Source organism: Drosophila melanogaster, chromosome 3L (assembly GCF_000001215.4).
Source record: "Drosophila melanogaster chromosome 3L".
NCBI classification, from domain to species: Eukaryota; Metazoa; Arthropoda; class Insecta; order Diptera; family Drosophilidae; genus Drosophila; species Drosophila melanogaster.
The window spans coordinates 21,895,883-21,922,569 of NT_037436.4; the positions used below are offsets into that span (position 1 = coordinate 21,895,883).

General features: G+C 42.9%; 1 protein-coding gene and 1 long non-coding RNA gene across 13 annotated transcripts in view; one reads left to right on the forward strand and one right to left on the reverse strand.

Moving 5' to 3' along the window:
* mub (mushroom-body expressed) overlaps nt 1-26,687 on the forward strand; it is an 87,915-nt gene that overhangs the window by 51,095 nt on the left and 10,133 nt on the right. For 2 of the 12 annotated variants that reach the window (NM_001275268.1, NM_168946.4), the window contains exons 3-10: nt 11,464-12,038; nt 18,894-18,950; nt 19,011-19,127; nt 19,232-19,313; nt 19,379-19,542; nt 19,654-19,773; nt 25,021-25,105; nt 25,175-25,445. In NM_001275268.1, coding sequence (NP_001262197.1) covers nt 11,940-12,038; nt 18,894-18,950; nt 19,011-19,127; nt 19,232-19,313; nt 19,379-19,542; nt 19,654-19,773; nt 25,021-25,105; nt 25,175-25,445 — 995 coding nt within the window. In that variant the 5' untranslated portion in view covers nt 11,464-11,939. Of the gene's footprint in view, nt 1-11,463; nt 12,039-18,893; nt 18,951-19,010; nt 19,128-19,219; nt 19,314-19,378; nt 19,543-19,653; nt 19,774-22,453; nt 22,595-25,020; nt 25,446-26,687 lie in introns of all 12 variants that reach the window. The other 10 variants (NM_001043154.4, NM_206423.5, NM_001259944.2 and 7 more) reach the window with 8 other exon arrangements.
* Nucleotides 8,291-8,980, reverse strand: lncRNA:CR45959 (long non-coding RNA:CR45959). Its single transcript, NR_133299.1, has one exon. It is a non-coding gene; the product is annotated as a long non-coding RNA:CR45959 (long non-coding RNA).

Below are 26,687 nucleotides of genomic sequence, written 5' to 3' on the forward strand. Positions count from 1 at the left end.
TGAGCTTCCTCTTTTAGCTGTTCCTAATTGCTGCACGTTGCATGTTCTCGGGTTCATCTGGGCCATGTAGTAAGCTACCAGCTACTTGCACCGAAACCAACCCAAACTGAACCCATCATAATACCCTTGAAGGATTTTTCGACTTCGATTGTCGACTGACTGATGTGTGTGGTGGCTTCAAATCCGGATATCTTTGCAGTTTTTGCCGGGCCAAGATTGGGACTCAACTTAAACCAGGAAAACATGTTTGCAACTCCAGCTAGGTGGCAATGAAAACTGCTGGAAAAAGCGAAGACAAAGAGCAGAAAAACCTGCAGGTTCCACAACTTTGACTGCTCGGCTCGGTGCGGATTGGATCGGATGGTGAGGAGGAGGCACGCCAAACGCCAAGTTTTCCTGGCCAAACCAGCCACGGTCCCCGTTTATTCATAGAACATGTTTGGCCATTTTCTGCTGGCTGCAGCCAGCGCTTCCGCGCTTCCCGTCGCTCCATTCTCCCCTGCACTTTATGTGGCTTTGGCTTCTTTTTGTTTCTCGTCGCTTTTTGCCCACTGCAGCATGCATTGATGCATTTTTCTTGCTAACAACGGTCAGTTGTGGCCAAGAGGAGGGCGGGGCCCTGCCGTTTTTCTCTTTTCTGCAGGTATGTTGGCCCGGTCTAGTCTGTTTCGACTCGGTTCGGTTAGGTTCGCTTTCTTTCTCTTTTTTCGGAATGGCTTTCCACGTTGACGTTTCTTGTACTAAATGTGCACTAAATGCTATTTATTCCTTTTCGTCTGTATCTGTGTGTGTGCGGGTGCACCAGAGGGCGAGTGTATGTTTCTGGGCAGATCTCTTTCTGACAAGCGGGTAAACAAATTAAAAATGCTCTCGACTGCACCCAAAAATGCAAATAGGATATACTAGGATTGAGAAAGTTTTGCTTTCCGTTTGCTTGATTGGTATATCAATTTGAGTGGCGAGTGCAGAAGTAGGTTAAAAAGTCTTTCATAAAAACTGAAAAATACTAATCTGAGTAAATGAAATGAACAAGTATTTTGAAATTATTTCTAGTTTCTTCCGAGCAACTCTGAACGTGTCTATAATTGGTCTATAAGTGGTTCAATGCAATAATCCAAGCTAGTACTTTGTTTAAAGTATGTAGGGTATAGACTGAACGAAAATCTGTACATCTGTACATATGTGCATCACTCGCATATCTCCTGTTCTAGAGCTATTCTTTACCGGCCGTTTGGCATATTTTCAGCAGCTTCCAGCTACCCACACATTGCTTTGGCTCTGGCAATTATTTCAAAAAGTCATTTTCGTTATACAAAAATATTGCATAACTGCTCTGCTGGTGGTATGAACTGCGAGTGTGGGTTGGGCTGGACTATGGTTTGGTTTGGTCCGGTTCGTTTCGGGTATCCCCCTGTTGCCCATCCTAAACTTTGTGCGGCATTTGTTTTGGTTTTTATTTCCCTTTTTGGCTCGGAAAAATGTATGAATATTAGGGAAAATCTGCAACCGGGGACTGGAGCACTTCTGACGGAGTTGTTTTTGTGTGGATTTGGAATTCAGCCTTAGTTAACCTTTAAGAACTGGCATTTCTGTCATTTCTTTAGCCCGATTCGAGATTGCGATTGTGGATTATCATTGAAAGAGGCCGCTCGCTAAACGGCACTTGAAATGTTTGCTTTCTCGCCTGCCAACTTCATCAGCGGCTTCTTGTCTAACTTTGTTTGCTAACCAATTTGCACCGAAACCGAACCAGAGTGAAGGCAATAGAGATGGAGCCGAAGACTGGACCATCAATCACAAAAGTTTCATTTGGCTATCTCAGAACCAGAACCAGAGTCAGAACGTATATTTCAGGTGGCCTCTGGCGCTACATGAACATCTTCAAACGGAGTGAAAATACAAAATAAAAGTAAAGCCTGAACAAAAGCATTTTTCAAGCATTTCCTTAAGCGTTTTGCTCAGGTTTCATTAGGCAAAGCAAACTTTTACCACGGGAAAGTATAGAGAGTGGGTAGAGCCAGGGCAAGGGGACGGGGTAACAAAGGGTTAGCGAAATGCTGTGGGCTGCCTTTCCATTATGCGAAAGCTCGGGTTGAGCTTTTTTTTTTTATTGGGAACCAATATGTTATTTATGCTCTCTTTAAATTAAATTTTTAAACATTTATTTGCCGCAACAAAAGTCCCGAGACTCTGATTTATTTTTCCGTACACAGCGTTGCTACTTTAATTGAAATTCCTTTGCCATTGCGTTATTTTGCCCACAGGTTTTTTTATTTCGCTAAGCCGTAATTATATTTCTGGCCATCTCAAATCCAATAAGCATTATGACTTGCCGCTCTCTTAGTGCCCTCAAGACATCGTTTGTCCTGGCCTCCGCCCGAAATCGACCCTCACATACTCCGCCGCGGCACACAGCGGCCGGAAAATTTAATGTTCTGCCCATATTTTGTATCTAAAAATAGCTGGGAGAAAAACTTTTTGGCCCGCCTTCCATTTTATGGCCTCAACGACTGTCGCGCTAAATATCCCAGCTCCTGGTCCAGATCCTTGGCCCGCCTGTACCGCCCTTCTGGAAGAGGAGAAGAGCTCTTTTTGCAATGCGAAATGGGAAGCATTTTTGTCGCTTTATTGAATTAAAAATTCAAAATTTGCTCTGGCAGGGCAATTTCTTTCTCCTCTCGACGGCATCGACAGCAAGCCGCCCTTGCCATTGGCCCATCATTAAATTAATAAATTAAAATGGAAAGCACTTTGTTTCAGACTTCATTTTAGAGCGCACCACTTCCCTCTTTGGGCACAAAAGCGATGAAATTATTAATTTATGTCATTTACTTACTCGGAGCTGTAACATTTTTAAATTACCCCCGACGTTTTATTAAAATGAACGGAAGAGATTTTCTAACGCTCTATAATTGGAATTGAGTTTCGGTCCGCCTGCAAAGCGCAAAGCTCATTAGTGGATATAGTTAGTTGGAGTCGGATGTTACCATGGACGAACCAAATGGCCCAACATAGAAATTCTATTAATTTCAAATAAAGAAATGACCATATATGATATCAATTACTGTTTTCAACCAAATCAATATATAGAAAAGTATATTTTTCTACTATAAATATTTAAAATATATTTTAACGTTTTCTCGCAACTAAATTTTATTTATGTTCTTCTTAATAGACTTTTTTTTTGTCATAAATAGGTGGTATTTTCACCACAATTTTGGTTACTTGTTTTTTGACTTTGTCCCACTGTGTTTGACATCAGAAAGCTTCCTTCGGGCAAATGTCTGCGTCTTCCTGCTCCTTAATAGATTTTGTATTTTGATTGATTGCCTCGCTTATTCAATTGTGTTTGTTGTATCCCCCACCTTCGATGCTCCTCCAATCCCCACTAAACCAGTCGGGCGGGCTAAACCTCCCACCTCCAACTACTTCTCCTTCTCCGGGACACAAAGTCGCGTCTGCCTTGGCTTATGAAGCGTGTGATTGCTTTACTTACTGCTCCGCTCCAAGATGGTCTGTTATGGTATGGTATGGTCTGGTCTGGTCTGACAGGATTTAACTGCATTATTAGTTAAATCTGTAGCAAAAATTTCAATATCGATGCGGTAACCTTATCGTTTCGCCGTCTGTTTTCCCGTTCCCAGTTCCCTGGGGCGGTTTGTGCGGGTGCCTGGGGTGTGGGCAACCTAAATGAATTTTAATGCCCTTTAAAGCGACTTTCATATGCTGACTGGGTTCATGTTCTAGTTGCTGTTGTTGCGAAACCATACTAGGCACCCAGTGAATGGGTGGCTTAGACTTGCACTGTCAGATACTTTTCGAAGTGCACTGTTGCATAAAAGCCGAGAGCAAAAAGCTCCCCTTCGGTCGCTACCCCTCAAATGGCCAACTTTTACGTCAGTTACCATGTAAGCTAATACCAGTCAAAAAAGTTGAAATCGCCACGCCCCTCAGATTGTATCCGTTGACATTTGACCGACAAATGTTTGGGACCAAAGGTGTGTGTGGATATATCAAAGAGCGAGTGGGAGAAGAGGGATTGAGATGATATGAGCTGGGCTTTTTCCCAAAATATTTTCCCAATTTCCCCTCGGCGTTGGAGCAATTGCAGCTGCAACATCCTGCACATCCGCTTCTAATTAGCGAAAGGATAACGAGATCGGTCAGTTATATTCAATTAGCTAATTAATGGCCAGGCCTGAAGGGGTTCCCTGTTAGCCTTAATTGGTTTCGAAATCGCAGACTTAAAATTACTGGAGGGCTACTTGTGGTTGCATTGCGATTAAATTTCAATTGAACTTAAATTTAGGGTCAATTGAAATGGGAACATTAATGAATATATAGTGCATGTTAAGTGAGGATCTTAGCAGTATTAGGTCCACTTATATTTAATATAATCATTTTTCAATTCTCGACATTTTCTTTGCGAATTATCTAAACGTATTCATCGTACTCGATGGAATTTTAAAATCATTTTCTGTGCCAACTTGAATTTTATCTCCATTACACTTCACCCAGATTGAAATGGCTGAGAGAGACTTTGTTGTATTCAATGGGAAACAAATCTTGTTTAAGAAATTAACGCCGCCTTTGATGGCTGATGTCTGGCGATGATGATGAAGATGGACGATAATGATGATGATGGCACGCCAAATCGCATTTCATGCTTTGGCATAATCATCTTTGGGTGCTAAAAAGGCGAATGCCCCCTGAAGAGTGAAGGCGCCCAGGGGGGTGGCTTGGGGCGGAGGGTGGTGACTGTAATTTATGCGACTTGCAACGGTGCCTTCCGCTACTGCAACAAAACAAACTAAGATAGAAACACATTTTTCAGTCGCTTGTTTTTTCTCACTATTTTCCTAGTTTTCTCCTCTTGTTTTTAATAAGATTTCTTCAAGCAGACGATGACGATGTCTCAAGACAGGTGTACATGCCACACAGGTGCAAGTCCATATGCTGCTTCCCCGTGCGTGTGTGTCTTCTTTTTCTGTTCTTTTTTGCGAGGCAACATTTGTAATGTTTCGCCCCGTTGACGTCGACGGCGTTAATAAAGATGCGCCTCCATCTTGGACCTAAGCCCGCTGAGCTGCAGCAAAAGCTGGGTGGCGTCCGTATTCACTTGTCTATGGGTGGCCTACTTAATTTATGAGACGCGAGAATTCGTTGCACTGAGGAAAAGAATGATGGGTCTGTGGGTGGGGAGGGGGGTAGGTTGTTCGTGCGGAGGGCGGGTGTTCTTCATAATTAGTGCAGGGTGCAGAGCGCAAATCTGCAGCCAAAGAAAATGTATCTGGCAGATACTTAGTGCCTCGCAGGCGACAAGCAACGACAACGGAACAGAATAGAACGGAACAGCGGATAATTTGCAGAAAGCCATGGTGAACATGGTGTGATTGACCGCGTTAGGGCAAATAAATGAGGAGCAAAATGAAAGCTGTGCAAATGGATGATTCTTCACGGGCTCAAAGGTGATGAAATGCATCGGGGGTAAATGGAAATCGGCAGGAAACTTTACGGATATTTTAATGGAATACAGAAAAGAAAGATCTTTAATTTCTTACCAAATAACCCACTAACATGATTAGTAGTGTTCAGAAGTCATAAATTATTTTAAATAATTTTGATGTTGGATAGAAAACTTATGGGTATGGCAAAAACGTGATTTCAAACAAAGTGTTACTCCACAATTAAAGTAACCAACTATTTTTGCCTTAACCATAACAACCCGTACGTAATTACCTATTACCACATTTGGGAAAACTCCCTCAGTAAGCATTCCTTTGTTTCTGCACACAAGCATTCAAAAGGGAAATAGTTCTCAGTTTACTACCCCTAAAATGATGAACCGCTCTCTAAATCCGTCCGAAAGTCAGATTTAAACATGCATTCGGACAGTTTGGCGACATGAGTGGCCTCATTAAAGTTATTATCAGGATGCCGAGAGCACAGGCTGTTGTTCAGCTTTTTGCTGACACTGTGCGTGTGGCCGGGCAGCCACAACAAAGAGCTATCGGTGGGATTTTGATGTCGAAACGAGGAGCTCGAGTTGGATATGATTTGGACCGACTGGCGGAATGGAAACGTAAATGCACAATAAAGTAGAAGGATTAAGGATTATGTCACAGCCACACACATGAATGAAGAAGTGGGGAGGTGGAGTGGATACACATAGAGACAATGCAACAAACAATGACAGGAGTGACAAAAATGTTGGCACAGGTTTTCCCTGCCCTGTTTTAACTTTTTCATTCTGTCTGGCATCAGCACATCTCAGCATCCTTTATCATACATCCTCGTGTGGATGATGATGACGGTGATGTGGACATGGCTTTGTCAAAAAGGAAGACAAAATGATGATATATGTGACACAGCCAGAAGTAAGCCCCTCGCACATTCAAAGTATTTGGATACCGAGACGTCAGGCAATGCGAAGTGACATTTAATTAGACTGTACCAAACTGATGACCGACCGGGTCAAGAATCATAATAACAAACAGCAGCTTTTGAAGCAAGCAGCAGCCAAGAAAGACAGCCCAACTTGGTGAACAGTTTTACTATGTAGGTCACCGGATGTTCTAGCCTTCGGAGACTGTTTTGTATTTACCACAATCAAGTCAAAACTAAACTCATGAAATGCACTCATTGGCGCTCTGAATAAACATGTTTATTTTACTCGTGCAGCTTTATTTATTAACCCAGGAGTTTAGTCTTAGTCATTAAAAGGGAATCGACATGAAGGACTGTTTCTCCTAAATATGGAAATCCTTTGCCCAACATGAAGGCAGAAGAAGCTTAGGCAACAGATTGTAAAGGGACCGGTCATAAGCCAAAGTAATTGGAAATTAAATTGGGGGATTTCCGTGAGTGGAAGTGACAGCCACGTGACAATCAAAGCCGTAACCCACTCATGACTCACGTACTCATTGCTGGCTTTTTGGATCCAGCGGCTGCTCCATGTTGATGGCCAATAATTGCTTTATCATGGCGCATTGACTAGCGGAGAATATCATTTTACCATTAACGGAGGAGCTAGGGGGAATCCTGTCTGGAATAGAAAACTATACAATACACATAGAAATGCTGTAATAGGCACGGAAAAAGATTGCTTTTTCTGGTGAGTAGGGGCTCTATGGTTATGGCATAAAGTAATTTTAATAGGTCATCATATTAAGGGATTCCCGGGCAATTCGTTCGCTTTCTGGTTATGGTTATAGTTGTTATTCCCGGAGGGGGCCGCTTTGTTTGTGTATCGATTGCGTGGCTGACTACGGATGCTGGCTGCCACCGCCCACTCGCCACCCACTTTGCGCCCATGTTCCACCCATTTCCCCGCATGGTTATTGGCCATTTGCCCACGCGATGACATGTGCGTTTAATTGCGTTTTACTTATTTGACACAAATTAATATGGCACTCGCCATTCGCTTCGCCCTTTCCGAGCGCCCGGGTCGAATCCATGAAAGTATGCTATAATTTTCACCTAACCTCTGTTCTTGGGTAATTAAATATTTCTGCAACTCTTGCTACTCCTCATTGGTTGGTTTAGGTAGCAAAGAAGAATGACACTTTAAGTAGGGCACAGGAAAGAAGGAACCAGCCTTCCGACAGGAAACCTTTCAAGTGGCAAGTGGGAAATGTTTAAAGTTCCTGGGACTGCGTGTGAGAGGCATTCACCGCATCATAAATCAAATTATGACGACCTGACGAGAAGCGGGAATCATGACCGAAATGTTATTAAGTGCAGTCAAGGGACCAAAGCAAGAGACCCAAAACTCGGGCCCAAGAACGTCGAGCTATCCTAAAACCCTTGACCACCTTCGACTGCAAAGTTTGTTTGAGTATTTTACGTTATAAATATTAATATTATTACAGGAGACGACACAAGTTTTGGCATGTGGTTCAGGCCGTGTGTGTACACATAATTATGCAATTTAATGAGTTTTCTCTTTGCTGTCGCAGCCCCCAGGCTACTCTACCTTCAGCCTTTCCACAGATACATCCATCCCGTCCACAACTCCAGCCCCTTTGCTAGGACAACTGCACATGTGCATAATTAATTTGAAAAATTAATTCTGTATACAGGAGAGGTCGGCTTTTAAAGGCGTGTAGCCTTCGGTGCGCCGATATCATTTTCGAAAGTGTTGGGCTATATTTTTTCATGCAATCCTACATTTACATACTTCAAGTGATGGGAATGAGCTTATATGCTAGCCATTATGAATAAGTCAGATATTACTTTTCGTAATGCTATCCGAAAGGTTTAAATGACAATTAGAAAAATTAAGAATATTCCAGGAGTTTTTAAATGGCAACTTTTTTGCATAATAGCGAAAACATACAGTCAGTCAAGGTGAGCAGTGTAAGGAAAATGTTGTTAAAGGCAGATGACGGCGGCGATGACGATGATGATGCGGTTGACTTGGCCACAACAACGACGTCGGCGGCAACGACAACTTGACATGGGACCCAGGCCTGGTGACTAGGAGAGACAGTTGGGGTGAAAGCCTCCGCTCCCAGTAACAGCCTCCTCCGCCTGCTGTTGATGTTTGCTTGCAGCCCAAACCCCGGGTGCCTGCTACAGTGCCTCCTCTCATTTTCCCTTGGCTGCCATAAACGAAACGAAAACTCCTCACGACGGCGATGAAATTGACGTATAAAGTCAACGGCGTCAACAAAGTCGCTCTTCCATTCCGCTTTTCCGTTTTTCCCAACTCACCAACGAGCACATGACAGCACTTTTAAGACATGTGTGTGTCACGTTCAGCATTTAGCATTTATTGTGTCTGTATCTGTGTATTTGTTTTCTATTTTCGAGATGGCCCAAAATTGAATTGAAAAACTGGCTGAAAGGTGCCTAGGAGAGCTCTCCCGGTTGAGGAGACCTGAAGTCGACTACGACGATTGTCCTTCGATATATTAAACCATAGCTCGCTGCCCGCTTGCCAGAATTTTGAATTAAGTAGAAATGAAATGAAATGAGTTAGAAACCAAAGTTATGTCTGCGTTACTCCTATTTGCCAACTCTGATGAAGTTGGCTGGGGTGAAAAAGAGCAGAGGACGGATGAGCAGGTTCTTTTGTAATTTGTGGCTTTGTTTTTGTCTTGCAGGAAATTAGAAATCTTTTCACACAGCCAAGCCACATTTACCATCTCTGACGTCCTCGGTGTGTCTATGTGTGTGGAAAGCCAAAGAAAATTAGAAAGCAAACTGGTTTGGCTGCCATTACAGACATTGGCATTTTTATGTCGAGTTAATTAAAAGAAAACTAGTTATGCTAGTGTATGACTCCTTCTCCACCAAGAAAAAGTCATTAAAAAGTGGGAATGGAGTCAGAGTCGGAGTCGTAGCCAGAGTACATCTGTCTGTCACACAGTGCGAATGATTGATAATGAGTTGAGAGAAGGAAACGAGTTGGATCGGAAGAATAGCGTTTTGTCGAGACATCTTCATTTTTCTCAGCCCATCCTGTCTGGCCAATGCCAATAATGCACATTTCTTGCAGCGAAACCAATTTTTTTATTGCACTTGGCGTTCGGAGGCTCGCGGTACTCTCTCCTAATCCTTCTTCCATAGAATCCCCCGTTGTGTGAAAACAGGGCTGTCATTGTTGTTGTCCTGCCTTCTCCTCCGCCTCCGACCTTCAACTGCGGTATTCCTCGGTGTGCCACCTTAAGGCATCGCTGCGGGCGTTCCCCGGAGTCGAGTAATAGATATTAACATGGGTTTGTTCGGTGGCCGGGATGGAGTGGGAGGGAAAACGACTGGCTTCCAATGGTGGCTCTATTGTCATACCTGTGGTGCAATTTACATACTACCAGCTCAGTTAGGCGGTACGAAGCTAGCAATGTAATTTCTAATGTGCTTTCATCTTTGATGCGGGCAGATGTCTGGTAAAAAGATATAAGCCTATACATGCAAGACACTCTTGATTTAAAGGGTCACACTTTTTGCTTTTTAGGACTTAAGATATAAGACATTTTTAAAAAGCTGGGTTTCTAACTACTATACATTATATTAAAACAAGAATAAAGGTTCTTTATAAGGTCGGAAACGTTTTTCAATAGGAAAGGAACTCAATGACTTTAGTAAGTCGACAGCACGTTGAGGATGTTAGGAGTGATAAGTTGATAAAAACTGTGAGAAGATTGGGTAGGAAGAAAACCATGAAAAAAGACAGTTAGCTTTCCGTTTACCGCGATAGGCTTTTTGGGGCAAACAGAAAAACTGTTTCCACAAGGATGCAATCATATTTAAAAATCACGCTGGTTGTTTGGACCGAATAGGGTAGCAAAATTTCAGAGTAGAAGAATAGAGCTACGTGGTGTATCGTTCATCAAACTTCTACTCATTGGCATTAATAACCACTTAGGCTGGACTTTTTCGGATAGGAGGAGAATTACATTTGAACATTCAAATTGGGCGTGGCCCTGGAGCAGCTTTTTCTATTTTGCCAGATATCCTGGCAAAAGATAAGTGCAGCGAACTTGGACAAAATATGCGCATTTTCGGTGTGTAGTCCGAGCTTCAGAATGGTATTCCTCTTTCTGTCTAGGTGAGCTGCGCTGAGCCACCGTTACATGGGGAATTAGTGCGCATAATTTCATAAACAACTCTGCCATCAGGCATGCCTGATGGGGATGGGCATGGGTATGGAGATGTGTGGTGCAGGGAGTGAGGAGTGAAGCCAAGGGAAATGACAGGAAGCTTTTGGTAGTCATCGCGTTGGTCGCTGCGCAAATATTTCTTGTGCCCCCGGGAATCATTTTTGCCTGATGCCGATGTTGCCGACAACATCGTACATATCCGTACATACTCGTGTGCATGTGAACACGGGGTACATCGAGTTATGCTGGGAATTTGTGGAGAGCGGTGTGGTGAGGGGGGCAGGAGGGGTATGCCGGCGAAAATTTGTACCAGTACGAGTATCTGTACTAAATTGCATATGAAGTGATTTCAAGCGTAAGAAATGTCCCAGCGACAGCAGCGGGAGTACATCAATATTATATGTACATGTATACATCTGTATCTCGAGTACACACCCATATGGGGCGCAGCGTTTGGAATATGCGGAAAAACTTGGCGCAGGTTCAAAAAAAAAAGTTCGAAAAACAAGAGAACAAAAAATGAAGAATTTCATATCAAAATTACAAACAGGCCCAGGACAGGGGCCAACTCTCTGTCAGAAAAATGTGGATGATGAACGAGTCCGGCTGGGGACCTCTCGTCCCGTCCGCATTATCGTTGTTCAGCTCGGCCAAAAGTGCCGGAAGTCGTGAACTCTGCATGGCAATGTGATTAAATGCATTGCTGGCACTGTGTGCATAAACTAATTTGACTAATTTCGTGATTTATTGGGCGAGTGGAAAATTAAAAATTTCCTAATGGCACTTACACTTAAGAAATGCCCAAAATGATTTATTCGTGCCAAACTAATCGTTTCAATAATTTTCTGTCTCTTTGCAGCTTAGGCACCCAACAGATATACATCTCTAAATGCATCAGCTAAGCAACAGTATTCTTGCTCAACAATAAATATACGAAAACTCTGAACGCGTAAATACAAGAAATATTTCCGTAGCCGTGATTATTTGTTGCATTTGAATAAAAACTTCGAAGATACGGGCAGCAGAGTTAACGCAGCGAGCTTAAGCCAACAACGTAGTACGACTAGCAAAAGAAACCACCAATTTAATTTTATCTAGAGAAACATACAATACGCATACGCAAGCAAAGTAGCCAAAATATCTATATGTTTAGTACGTGTATCGCTCATTTATGATTGATATACTCGCATAGCAAAGTTATATTTACAAATCCCACAACATAATCGCAAGTGAGCCGCAAAAGACAACTGCTGCGATACAGACCGCCGAGTTCGGTCAGATCCACATACACTTTCATCCAAACCGCGTTAAGACAAAGCCAGCAAAATAGATACCATGGAAGACAATAACACGAGCAGCAGTGCGGGCGGTGCGTCCATCAAACACGAGGATCCATCGGTGACACTCACAATAAGGCTGATTATGCAAGGAAAGGTAAGTTAAGTCGATTTCAGCCTAAAGTATTTTAAAAATGCATCAAGAAGCCTGGCACCTCCATATAGACAGTTTCCAATGGAAATGACTGAAAACTGAAAGTGCTCTATATATGTCTATATGTTTATAAGTTTCATTTGTAGGTGAGGTATGTAAAAAGAAAGCAATCTTTTTGGAGTCAGGACGTCCAATCAAAGTGGTCAAACCCGTTATATAAACGCTTTTTCAATTCGCACAAAATCAATACACAACTGCGATGTGATGGCAAACAACGAAGGGCAAAACGGGCAGAGCAAACAATAATGAAAAAATTACACATTAACGCGTGAATTTTGTATGCAAATTACAATTAAATCCGCGCCACGTCACGCATTTAAGGTAGATGAAATGGGGCAGTGAGTGAAAAGTTGCGCGGGAGTCGGGAAAATATGTATGTGTAGAGATACATATAAACACAGGGCCATAAAAACGAGGCGAAGTAAGGCATCGCCTATTAAACAATCATTACGGCTCCCAGATATGAGCAATAAAAACGAAAAACAAAAACAAATAAAATACACCTTTTTATAAATTGTTTTCATTGCCCACAATAACAAAATTCGAACGTATCATATGTGAATGCTGAGCGGAGAAACGGACATTCAGGACCAGCGGGCTATTTCGCATAGCAACTATCCCCGCGGGACGACAGGTTAAACCAGTCGCAAAAAAGATGGCATATAAAAATAAATATTTAAATATTTACCGGGACGAAATTAACCACAAATCGAGGACAGCAGCGCATTGTGTGCTTTAATCAAGGGAAATGTTTTGATAGCAATTGCTCAGCGCAAATACCCCGAAGCGATTCTCTTCTCTTGCTGGCAGCAAAATATATGTGAATTGAGGAGGGTTCAATTGACGTAAATGATGCGATAATAGCTGCATTCCAACATTGTTTAATCAATATTTATCAAAGTACCGCAACAGCAATTATTGCGTTGGTCTTGATTTTGGGTTTATTAAAGATTGCCAAAGAGCGATGGTATATTTATTGAACTCCAGCCTCTTTATTCCACTGACTTATTCGCTGCAGTCAAAGTAGTCAGCTATGAGCGTCTTTAAACAAACAGATAGATAAGCAGACACTAAATGGCTGCTTATTTATTTAATAACAGTCAACAGCCATTAAAAACTATTATTCAACAACATTAGCCGCCAACAACAATCCAGAAAAGGCTGTCACGCAAATCCGCAGCATCGTTGTTGCTTCTCAAGTTGAGTTGAGTTAAGATGCGATGCGATGCGATGAGAGGCTTACCACTTGAGAGATCTTGGCCAGAAGATTGGAGGGGGGAGGGAGTCCAACTCCCCCAGCACGTGTTGGGCAGGCAAAGCCGTCATTTATCTTTTTCAGTTCGTTCAGCCCAGCTGAAGCTGATTTGCAGCGGGCTTGCAGTTGCCCAGGCATCGATTATAATTAAGTTTTGGTCGTCGTTGAATATTATTTTTATCCCACCAAGATTTGAGGGACCGAGACAGGTGCAGATAAGGCGACAGCCGTCCGGAGTGCAGCGAGGTGTGCGAAAGGAGCTCGTTACATGATGTGCCGTCGAAAATTGGCAAAAAGACCAGAAATATGTTTAGACGCGACAATTTATAGCAAAAGCAACAGCAGCAGCCAAGCACACAAAGAAGCAAATTAAGCCAAAACGGAGAGGGGGTAGTGTCTTTCTGGCAGGGATTTGGCTACCTGGTGTGGAATCCCTTCGCCGATCGCGGAGCTCGTGAGTAATTGCGCACTTTTGGGCTTTTACACAATGTGGCTAAATAGATATTGTGTAAATGCAAATGCGAATTCTGCACACTCGCCGAGATTTTCACTTCTTTTCCGCTCGCCATCACAAGGATTTGGGTAATAAATTCCCAAGACAATTTTGTGCGGCGCCGACAGAGAGACCGAGTCTGTCGTTTGTAGTTGTTGCTGGTTGCCTTTGATCGATAGTTATAGATTAGCATGATTTATGCGATTTTTTCAACAGCCGCGCAGATGTGAATAAATTTGAAGCGCAATGCAAATCAAGTGGCGAGCAGGAAAACGAGCCAAAGAAACGACAGCTCAGTGCGGCAAATAAACAGCCATGTAATGTCAACTCAGTTCGCTTGAAAATGAATTGAACATAAATCTCGACAGCCGTATCGATATATGTAGCTTAATTGCCTTTAAAGAGGGAAGACTGTATTTTATTATTGTTGGTATAAGATGAGATGAGATATAACTAATGTATTGTTGGGATAGGTTTGATTTCACGATTTCACTTCACAAGAGGAAATTCTTGTTTGTAACCTTATTTTAAAACAGTACATTGGCATGAATATGCGCTGAATTTCCAATATTTAATATGTACATACATACAAAACGAGTTAAATAATATTGAACTCGATTGCCTTTTGTTATTAATGCGAGTCATCATCGCATAAATCTGCAAGGCGGTCATAATTGCAATTATTCATTAATGAAATATTGAGTATATAATCTCTGTGTGGTATGTACAGTCAGCGACACAATCGTATGCACTTTCGGGGCAGGGAGTAGTGCAAGGCCAGAGTTGCCATTGTTTCGCGAGTATATCTATTTTTTGATATTTTCCAGCGTCTCTAATTAACTTTGGCTCATTATTTCCATGACGAAAGTCTCACTCAGAGTCTGGGTCTGAGTCAAAATCGCAGTTGCTGTCGCGTCCATAGTCGTGATGCAGTTAATTAATTTATGAAAAATGAAAACTTGAAAACCGGGAGGGAAAAACAAACAACTGTGCCCTGCCATGCAATCGAGCGACGAAGTGCGCAGAAGAGCACCTTTTCCTTCGTTTTTGGGCCCGCCTGTTGGGTTTTCTTCAAATTGCTCGTTTTTCTGTACACCTTTTTATTTCTTGGCAGCCATACGCAAATTGCATAGAAAGAAACTGAAATGTGGGTTGCTCTCTCGCCTAGAATTGTCAGGGCAGTAGACAGAGATATTTGTTGCAGTTTGCAGTTGTTCTTATTTCTGAATCATGCATTTTTAATTAGTGAAATTGCACGACGCCGTCGACGGACGGCACCCTTATGCGAATTTTCATCGCAGTCTGCCACATTTCCCAAGCACTTGTCTAATTTTAATTAACTATTTTCCGAAACCTCCGACTGACTTCAGGGCATGGTTGTGCGTTATGCAATGGATTTCAATACGTTCGATGTTAGAGCTGATATTTTCGTCGCCACAACTATGGGTATTTTCCAATTTAATTACCTAAATTAGGGCTTTGAGCTTTCCCGGAGTGCAATTTAGTATCCCTTCGCCTGCAGGAGACATTTCTCATTCGCCGTGCGTTGTTTTCAGTATTTAATCAAATTAAAAACGTGCCACTTGCTGCGCGGCATGGCCCTGTCCAGCATCCAGCATCTGGCCCTGGCAAATTGTAAATAATTTAATTGTACAATTTTTTGCGTTTCGACTGCCTGCAGCAGCAAAAACAACAGTACAACAGTAAAAGACTACAGCCAAAAATGCGAATTGAAAAGTTTGCAGGGCGACAAATGCGCTGGATGATTTATGGGATGAGGTGGTGGGAAAGGAGGAGGGGAAGTGGCACATGTGTGCCACAGCAGGCCATATGTGAGCTCCCCCCACCCTCTGCCACATTGCATTTTCCAGCAATTGTGGCAAGTTTTTCTTGCATTTTTCCTTTGCAACAGCAAACTGCAGCTCCCATAAATGGTTCTCACGGTTTCGCAATGGCTGTCGCAGATTTTTCTGATGGTGTTGCTAGTGTGGCTGCTGCTTTGTTGTTGCAATTCGCTTATTTTTATACAATTTTCAACGCCGCCACACATTAAGACCAAAAATCGCAGAGATTGGGAGGGGGAAAAACATGGGACAAGTCATGCTACTCCAACTATTTTCGGTTGTTGTCTGAGTTAAAGTTAAGGCCAAAGCTGCTTGGGATTGTTTGCTTTTTCTCGTTATTTTCTCCGTCTTTTTACTGTCTGCTCCACTAACATCAAAAACTCTTTGCCCCAACTCCCCCATTCAGCCGCTTTTATTGTGGCTCGCAATTAGCGTTGTCCATTCTTCAGGCCTTAGCTTTAATGCGTTTTCAGTTATTGTTTGTTTCTCTCCTCCAATGCCATTGTTATTGCCATAATCTTTTGGGCGGACAGTCCATGTTTTGCCCTTTGGTAATAAATGGAACTAGCCAAATGTTGTGCTTGGCTAGGTACTGTGTGGAAAAATACAAAGAGATGTGCGCGAAGAATTTAAGATGGGTTCGCTGATCTAAATACCATAATTATGTAACCAGTGTATGTCTGTCAAATGTATGAGTGTCAAATACTATCCATAGATATTACACTTCAAGAGCTTATATATATGTAATTTCTATATTAATAAATAAATGCGTTGCTTCGGGGTTTTAAACTTTGAATTTGGGATAATTTATTGGGTTTCATCCTCGTTCTGTATTCAGTTTAAGAAAGGCTCCCATACAGTCTCGTCCCATCCACAATTTTAACAATTTTGGCGAGAGACGAAACAACCAAGTTGTAATAGTCAAAGTCCCTTGAGCTGAAAAACAAAGCGAAATCAATAACAACGAATAATCAAATCTTATTTCCTGTGACCACAGAACGGAATGTGAACTTGTGAATGTGAAATGGCTGCCCGCCGCCTGCATGTCAACTTTCATATGCATATTTTATGCAAGCAATCCCAACCAGAATCGGTCTGAGCCCAACGAGCTGTGTGGCCCGAACCCAAAACATTCAATCCAACAAAAGGCAGTCAAAATGCTCCAGCATGGCCGAACCGCAAAGTGTTTTTCGCATACGAGAGTCGCACGCATGTGGAAATCGGAAAATGCGAAAATGGCAAATGCCAAATGCGCTGGTTCATTGTTGCAGCAGGAGCTGAGCTGTGCGAAAGAATGCTGTGAATTTAATTGCCGGCAGGGAGGCCATTCGCATAGTCGAGCACAGTCGGGATGTTGGTGGTGGGGGGGTGGTGGGGTGGTGGTGTTCGGTGGGTGGGTTTTGGTGTTTGTATTGATGAGGCGGTTGAAGTGGGCAAAGGACAAATCAATGCAATCAAGTGAAAGTCCCGAATTTTGCCCTATTCACTGTAATAAAACGGCGTCCGCTGATTTAGGACGGACGATTTTATAGGTATGGGGATGAGATCCGATTTATGCAAATGGCGCAAACTTCTGAGCGGAGCGGAACTGAACTGGCCCGCAATCGCAGCGGGATAATTGAATGGAAGCTACGCAGCGGGCGGATGGGGGCTCTGGGTGGGCATCTGAGCGGCTTTTGGCCACATTATTAATGATGATGATGACGAGGCCGAGGCGCTGATGAGCAGCCATCAACCTGAATGGCTACGAGGGCCACCGAAAGTGCGTAGTCTCTAGGCCACGCCGCACTTAGATGTCGTGGCGCAGATACAATTTACATACATACATATACATATCTGGGGCAGATAACTTGTCCTATAAAATGCACTGGTCGCCGAGAAATTCGTCTATGATTGCAGACAGGCGTATAACGCATCTGAGTTGGGTTCGACGATAATTACGGCAATAATTATGCCAATTCGCTCTGACATTTGTGTACAATAAATATCTATACTGTCCAATGAACTGGCCTGCATCCATTTCGTTCTCGTGGGCATAAATATTCTGGCAAAGAGTAGCCAGAACGCAAGCAGCGCATAAAAAATCAGATGATGTGAGGGAAAAGTGAGAGAAGGGGTTCGAAGGCGGAGGCAGTTTTCCCTTGCACGTTGTTTTGCCCAGTTTGCATTTTGTCTGGCAAGCTGCCCGTTTCAAAAGATGTATTCGCTGACTCTGGCTGCGCTCTTTTGGTCTTTCAATCTGGCACAATGGATTGCTGCACTTCGGGCTTGTGAAGGTGGTTCTATGGTTTATGGCTAGCAAATTGAATGGCTGCGAGTGGCAACATTTTAAAACGACCAAATAAATGGCTTGAAATATAAATGGGGTTGCACAAATTGAACATAGGCAATCAGGCAGTAGTCGGCTTGAAATCCGTTAATGTGCTATTCTAATTAGATATATATCTAATCCTTTAAAGTCCTTCACATCATATTTTAAGTTTACTGATAGCAATGCATTTAGCTTTCATTTTAACCACGAAACTTCCCTTGTTGAACTCCTTGATATATGGCAATTGATTACCCTAGCCGCAAGGTGGGAACCATGCTCGCGCCGTGCTGCAACACAACTGCTGCCCAAAAAGAGGATATATTTCGGCCATTCCCTCTTTGTAGCTCAGCTCTGCCATCGACACTGCCCTTTCAATTTTCGCAATGGTTTTTGGTTAAAAACTCAGTTACTGGCTGTGGCAGTGCTGATATTTACAATCAATTAAAACGCGTAAAACGCGCTGGCCGCAAATTTCATTACGTGCGACAGTTTCCAGCGACGACAGGCGACTGACTGAAAGGGAAATGGAATCGCTTCGGGCTGGTTGGGCTGGTTTTCTGGCTGCCACTGTGGGTGCGCGGGTGTGGCGCGTGTGAAATGCTTTTTGTGGCAATTAAATATGCAAAAGTAGTTACACACACACACGCAGAGCCATCGCTCTTCCGCTGTATGCTCCGGCATAATATCACTTAATATTTAATCAAATTTGAGCATCGTCGCTGACAGTATCAGACAGAAAACAAAAATACGAAACTCACTTAAAGGTTTTTCGATGTCCACAGACTGCCAGGGTGGCTCGAGCCAGATACATCTTAAAAGCATTTAAGAGTTACTTTGCGCCGTGTTTCCCAACTATAATTCTCAATATATTTTCGTTTTTTTTCTCTTTTTGCAGGAGGTTGGTAGTATTATTGGTAAAAAGGGTGAAATTGTCAACAGATTTCGTGAAGAGGTAAGTCACTCATGATAAAAGCTTTCAGAAGTCAGCAACTAATTCGGTATTCTTTACTAGTCTGGTGCCAAAATCAACATTTCGGATGGCTCATGCCCGGAACGTATTGTGACTGTGTCTGGTACAACTAATGCAATCTTTTCGGCATTCACGCTCATTACAAAGAAGTTCGAAGAGGTATGTGTGCGGTACAACTGGCCATTCCCTATCATAGTCGTCCCATGCCATAGTATTTTTGGTTCACATTACTAACTTCTGACCCGTTTCAGTGGTGCTCGCAGTTCAATGATGTAGGCAAAGTTGGTAAAACTCAAATACCCATTCGATTGATTGTGCCCGCCAGTCAATGTGGATCGTTAATTGGTAAGCGGATTGAAAATATCAATAGTCCCCATCCCACTAATGATATTAATTCACACTCGGGACAGGCAAGAGTGGTTCAAAGATCAAGGAAATTCGTCAGACCACGGGCTGCTCCATCCAAGTGGCCAGTGAAATGCTACCCAATTCCACAGAGCGGGCGGTTACCTTGAGCGGCAGCGCCGAGCAGATCACCCAGTGCATCTATCAGATATGTCTTGTCATGTTGGAGGTGAGTTTGCTATACACTATTCGGCAAACTACTTTGACTAGATTTTTAGTCGACAAAGTTTATTGGAATTCCCCTATTGTGTCCGAAATTTGATAATTCCTTTCTAAACAGTCCCCGCCACGCGGTGCCACCATCCCGTACCGACCAAAACCACAGGTTACTGGCCCCGTCATCCTGGCCAATGGACAGGCTTTCACCATCCAAGGAAACTACGCGGTGCCCACACAAGAGGTATGTAGGTGGACGTCTGGCCGAATTCTCACCCAGTAAACTAGGCTATACGTGTTGTTAAGATCAGTGAACAGTGTTGTGTACTCTATTGCTAGCCACCGCAGCTAAATATCTCGCTCTGTCTCTATCTTAACCGACCCCACATGAGTCCAGCTAAACAATTTCGTATCTATTTGAGTTTGCCCCGACCTAGCCCAACTATCATTTTGGTTACTGCGCGACTTCACTTTCTGTTTATCCTCTTAATATTTCTTAATTTTATGTTATTATATTTCTCTGTCCGTATTTCTCTCTCTCTTTCTCTTGTGTTTCCGCCGATTATCCAGTGCCAGTTACCCTTGCTCTATAGACGCCGAATTATAATTTTTCCGTAATCTCTTTCTCCGTAATCTCTTCACTTGGACACCCTTATTGCCGTCCATAGAACACCTCCTGCGATTTGTCAACCCAAACCTCACAATCTACTGTACCGATTACCGTTAAAGCTACCGATTCCAAAACCGATACCGAACCGATTACCGCTCCCACTCGTCGTACCCATGAGATTCATCTCTTTTCAAGTCCAAGTGGTGACCCCGAACAGTGAACTAATGTGTTAACAAACTTTACAGCCATTGAATCGACGATTATAATTAACGAAAATATTTGAAATAAACTTTAAAATATGTACTTTTGTTTTGCTTTTAGTTTCTTTTGCACTCTCTTCTCTCAGGTTAAGAGCGTGTGTCTGCGAGGAGAGTGCGTGCGCGTTCGGTCTCTCTCTCAGTCTGCCCCGGCACCTGTCTCTGTCTCAATGTGAGAGTCTGCGAGAGTCTCCGGGAATCTCCGAGAATCGCATCCGCAGCATCCTGAGGGGAGAAGCATTGGGTTTCTTCCGCCTCAGTGAAAAGTGTTCAAGGCGTGGCGAGGCGAGGCGAGTGAGTTCATGTGAAAGAAAGAATGGCTCGCGGGGAGCGGGGGCTCGAACTCTTTCTCTTCACTCTCTGCTCAGTCTCTCTGTGTCTCTAAGTTTTGTTCTGAAGAGGGCTCGCTGGCAGCGTGTGTTAAGAAGTATGTTCAAACTACACTAGTCCACCTTTCTCTCCAAACCCCATCTACGTACATATATCCGCCATAACTATCCAACCCGAGCCGAAAGTAAACATCTATTAATCAAATCCTTGACACATGACAAGATCCACAAAAATATAAACTCCTATAAACTCTTTGAGCGCCAGCTAACTAATCGTATCGTAACGAACATTTAGTAATTCAACTCCTATCTTTATATTACTATATTCACTATTTGCCAACGACCTGCGTTCTCTTGATATCTCTCATGATTTTCGTGTAGTCAATCATTAAAGTTTAGCTCTCTCAACAAAGGACTAATTCATATGAATATTCAACAAAACTGCGGAATTCACCTTATAAACAATTTATTTAGATGAGTTGTCACCAGAACCACAATGCCAATAGCCATTTAAACAACAGCATACTGATCCAACACCATCCTGCCCGAGCCCTACATCTTTTACACTCTAATACTCTCTCGCTTCTCTCTTTCCATCCTAATCTACAAATATTGTTTATAACTCTGTTCAAAATCCCATGTCAAAATCGAATATTGTGCTCTATAGAACCGCAGGAAACAGCAAACAACAGCTAAAACAAACAGCAAACAAATTAATTTCTATGCAATCCAATTCAGGCCCCAGTACAGTCAGTCCCGTCCACTAGAGTACAGTACAGTACAGCACAGTAAAGTTCAGTTCAGTTCTCCGACCTTCAGAGCCCCCTCGCCAGCCATTGCCCCAACGAAAAATAAAAGTTTCTCAAAACTAAAACAGACAAAGTTTTTGTTGTCGCATCAAATTCAATTAATGTCCAGAAAAAATGTAATAAATCAAAAACTAGTTGTACCATCCATTTGCGATATCTCTCCGTCTCTCTTCCACAAATCGCTCTATTTCTCACTCTCTCCTCCTGGTCCTGGTTATTGTCGGTGTTGGTTTACAATTCGTTAGCCTAATGCAAGGCAGTAGTGTGCAAAGCCCCCACAGTTGTCAATTTCGTTCACAATGGGTACTGTTTTCCAGGGTTAACTTTTGTGGGCTGCGGTAAAATGTATTTCTATATAATAGAGTACCCAATGTGATGTTGCATTGCGATAGCAGTCTAGTCAGTTGGCAACTGTACCTCATCCCTTGCGAATCTGTCGGCATTGGTTGTTGTATGAACCTGAAAACCCTTGGATCATCCGAGCCCTAAAACCGGACCCTCGAAATCAAAGTACAAACCGTCTTAGATGTCTTCATTTGTTTTTAGTATGTCCATCCCCCTGGTATCATTTAACATTGTTCTGCGTTGCAACGAAACCCGTTGAGAATCCCAGCCTCCACACCAGAAACTGCACACACGTCTCGCAAGCTTTCTACAAGAGTTTCTCTAGCGATACGTCTATATTTAAACATGTATCTGATAAGCTTACATCTCTCCATAGCAACTACAAAGTTAAGATCTTAACCAACTTGCTCTGAAAGACATTTATTTGTGGTATACAATATTCGTTCTTCTACTTTTCTTTCTTCCTTGGCCACATAATTTAAATCGCAATACCACACGAAACACGATTATAATTCCACACACGCACACCAAACACACACACAACCGTAATGATCAATCAATCAATCGAACATAGACCTGTCCAGTATTTCCACTTGCCCTGGCTACCGGCGGCCTACATGCTGGTATCTCAGGCTTGGCGGATCCTTTGTTAAAGGGGGCACATTTACAAGGAGCGATACCAGCACACCACCATCACCTACAGCAAATGCCCGATGTGAGTTTTAAGCTAGCGATGCAATTCGGTTCAAGAACACGAATATCTCCACCAGACTCTTGAAAGAAACTTTACTCGTTTAACCAATATAATCAAAAGCAACATGACTCGAGAACCCAACTCCGCCAAGCAGAGCATGATGATGTACCGTCCCCTGCCCTGACACCTGCCTGCACTCCCTCGCATCACAATATGGGACACTCAGAAAAACAGTTGAATGTAGGCTAATAAATTCCTAGAGCTGAAAGTTAACCAAATTATATCTGTTTGTTAGCACTGAATATTACTGGAAACTATATCATTCCATAGATTGATTAAATCTACGCATTGTATTCATTTCATTGAAGTTCATTTTAATTGGTCCAATTACGATCATTTTTATTATAAGATAATATAATCGCTTTAAATGACCGAATCGGCTTTGGAAAACTTAATGCTGATCGCTGATGATTATTTTTCTGAGTGTACATAGTTGTGTTCATATGTTGCTGTTGTAATTCTACCCGCCGTAGCAACCTCCTCAGTAGCCCCCAGTTCCGGTTTTTGTAGCTTGTATACCCAGTATACTACCTTTGGCATTTCTTTTACGATCCCCAGACAGCGCAACCGCTGGCCGCATTTCAATGACATTGGGCCAAACTGCAGCTCCTTGGCCAAGTCCAGGTCCCTGAAGTTGTTGTCGTTGGCCGAAGTCACACGAAATATCAGACCGAGGGGACTTGGAAAGCGAGGACCCAAGCAAACCCTTTATCCCAGCCAAAAGTCATCAAAAAATGCACTTGTGGTCCCACCCCGCCTCTCTTTCCTTGCTAAAGCCAAAGTTTTTCATAGTTTTGGAAATTGTTTCAACTTGTTTTCTATCTCTATCTGTATCTGTATCTGTGTGTTAGCGTTTTTATATGTACTGTCTGTGCTTGGCAAGAAGTGTTTGTTAATATGCCAACACACGCAAGTTTGTATGACAGTTTTTTTTTCTATATAACCCATTGTATTTTCCCCCTTTCCGTCCCCTCCAACCGCTCTGTCACTGAACTTTATTGAGTTGCGATTCATTTTTGGGTCATAAAATATTTCCATGCGCATGTTATATTTGTTTCATTTGAAATTCGTATTGCATTTTGATAAATATTGCAGTTCTTGTTTCCTAAGCTCTCACAGAAACACACCATCCACTCAGGCACACACACAGACATACCCACCCAAATGCATCTGCCATCTCACACATGCACACAGAAATAAAAGCACACAAAGCATTTGAATATTGTATGATTTATTTGAGATTTTCTCTATCCTTTTTTGTGCGCTCCTTTCTAGTGAATCATCTGCCACCATTTTCCCTTTTTCTCCCCGCAGCATTCAGATGCAATTATTTGAAACATATTTGCAAGTGTTGCATTTGATTTGATTAATTTATGGAGCGCGTGCAGAGTCCCCATTTTTCGAGCCCCAAAGTCACCCTGAATCTTCACCCTTTCGAGTCCTAGTTTACATGCGCATGTGTGCGTGCGTGCCAGTGTGTGTATGTTATTTGCTGTAGGTGTTATTGGTGAAAAGAGGAAAACAAAAAATACTTGAGGACGCACTGAATTTCGCCTCAAGGAAGGGCAACCTAACCCAGATTAATATAAATAAAACGGAAATCATTTACAAAAGCACTAGCATACTTTTCGGAGTTAAATCATGCATAAACATCAAAGATATTAAGGACACGTCGCCCTAAATCCTAATGGATTCAGTAATTTATATGAGAAGAACTCAAGCCTAAGCTTCCTGTAGGCGTATTCCCTGTAAAGCTATTCAAACTGTCAACTTTCTCTATCTCTCTTTATCCTTGTCCATCCTTATATTTGCCTTCGTATCTATTATTATATTTCGTATAGCCAACTTGTAAATTGTGTAGAACCATTATCCAGAGCAACACTCAAATTGAGGCTTTAGACTGCGGAAAGCCAGATACTTAAACATCAGCATACATCGCACAATCAATACTTACATACACTCTTTACCGAACCCCTGGATCCATGTACAAAAAGAAATACGATCCCAATACAATCAACCTCATGGTGTTTGTAAAAAGAGCTGAGGATGGAGTATAATCTTGTATCCCGTTTGCTTTTCCTATTGCATTCTGTTCTTGTATCTATTTGTTTGACGCTTTTCCGTTTCCGTTCCAACCACTTCCCTTTTGTTATGTTCCATCTGCGTTACCTGTTACTGGAAGTTGACGCGCGTTGTGTTGTGATCTTGTGATCTCTCCCTCCCCCGAAAACAGCCCCGTCCCCAGATAAATAGATAATAATTAACCCAACTGTATACATACACACACACCTTAACCCACGAAGCCCCGGAGCCCCCAACGAAGAAGGAGCACTCTGCATCTAATCCAATCTAATCCGTTTCGTACTTTTGTCCCGCTCTGTGAACAGGTGGCCAAGAACCCGCTGGCCAGTCTGGCCGCCTTGGGCCTGGCTGGGATGAATCCGGCCAGCACTGGGGGCATCAACCACACAGGTGAGTTGAGCGCTTCTGCGGCCAGATGCCAGACAGATTTCCAATCTAATCTAGGCTCTGCCCCAGCAGCCTTGGCTGCACTGGCCGGGTCGCAACTGCGTACAGCGAATCCCGCGAACCGAGCCCAGCAGCAGCAGCACGAGATGACCGTCTCAAACGACCTGATTGGCTGCATCATCGGCAAGGGTGGCACCAAGATCGCCGAGATTCGCCAAATATCCGGCGCCATGATCCGGATCTCCAACTGCGAGGAGCGCGAGGGCGGCAATACCGACCGCACCATCACCATCAGCGGCAATCCGGACTCGGTGGCCCTGGCCCAATACTTAATTAATATGAGGTGAGTGGCTCGATCTTGTTCAGCTTTCCATCAGCTATCTTTCTCTCTCTATCTGTATGTGTGAGCGTTTGTTGCTTGTGTTGTTGTCTAACATCAATTTTGTCGAATTGACTTGCTAATTGACAAAGAAGAAATAAGGTATAAGGAGGTCGTCGGTCGTAGGTGGTAGTTCGTAGGGTATAGGCCAACTCTCAGAGGCGGAGTGGCGGTGCGTTCATATATTCAGCCCATAACGCGGAGTTGCGCAGAGGTGGGTGGGTGGGCTGAAGTGCAAAACGGTGCAGCGATAAAGCGGGCGGGCGACGGTCGAGTCATTAACACAGTTCCGTACGTAGCCTAAGCCACACACACACATGTCCTAGCCTGTAAGTCGTAAGCCCGGCCAAAAGCCATTGCCAATGCCAATGCCAATGCCCAAACTAGCACCACAAATCGTATAATTTTCCACCCTCACACCCCTAGATCGTAGTTCGCATCGAACGCTAGCCTAACAAACTGTTCTAGCTAATAGAAAACTATAAATATCTAACTGTATAAACCTAGCATCTAGTCTTACCAACCATGTATAATATAAAAGTTCAGCAGGCCCCGGCCGAATTCGAGGATGAGCAGGAGGCGAATGATTATGAGGATGATGAGGCCTGCACCGAATTAATCTACGCATCGCACACTTTTCACACAACTGAAAATGACAAAAAAAAAAAAAAAAAAAAAAAAAAAAACTGGACCTGATCCAATTGGTACTTCAAACTGCAGTTCAACTCCAAAACGATCCAAAACCTCACCTCCCGTCCAAAAAACAAACCGACCCAGCCGAATCCCACTACCACCTAGTTCATCCTCCAAGTCAATGTCACTCTTTCGGTCTATGCCTCCCCATTAAAAGCGAACAGCTCATCAAAAGTATTCTACTCCTACCATCCAAAATTTGAACGCCGCTCTCCCACCAAAACCACCCAAAATGGCTTTAAAACAAGCACTTCTTTTTTATCTCTCTCCGTCAACTCCGAACCGTTCCTCCACACAAAACCTCCTTAACCTTTTGCATAACAAAACACGAAAAGAATCAAGAGAAGATCAAATGAAACCAACTCAATTCCACAAAATCGAAAAAGAACCAAATGTTTTGAAAAAACCTATACCCTGCCAAAAAGCAAAAAAGAAACCGAAACAAATACCAACAATATCCCAATTTGTTCCTTTCTTTCTCTCTCTCTCTTTCTATCTACCTTAACCGAACCT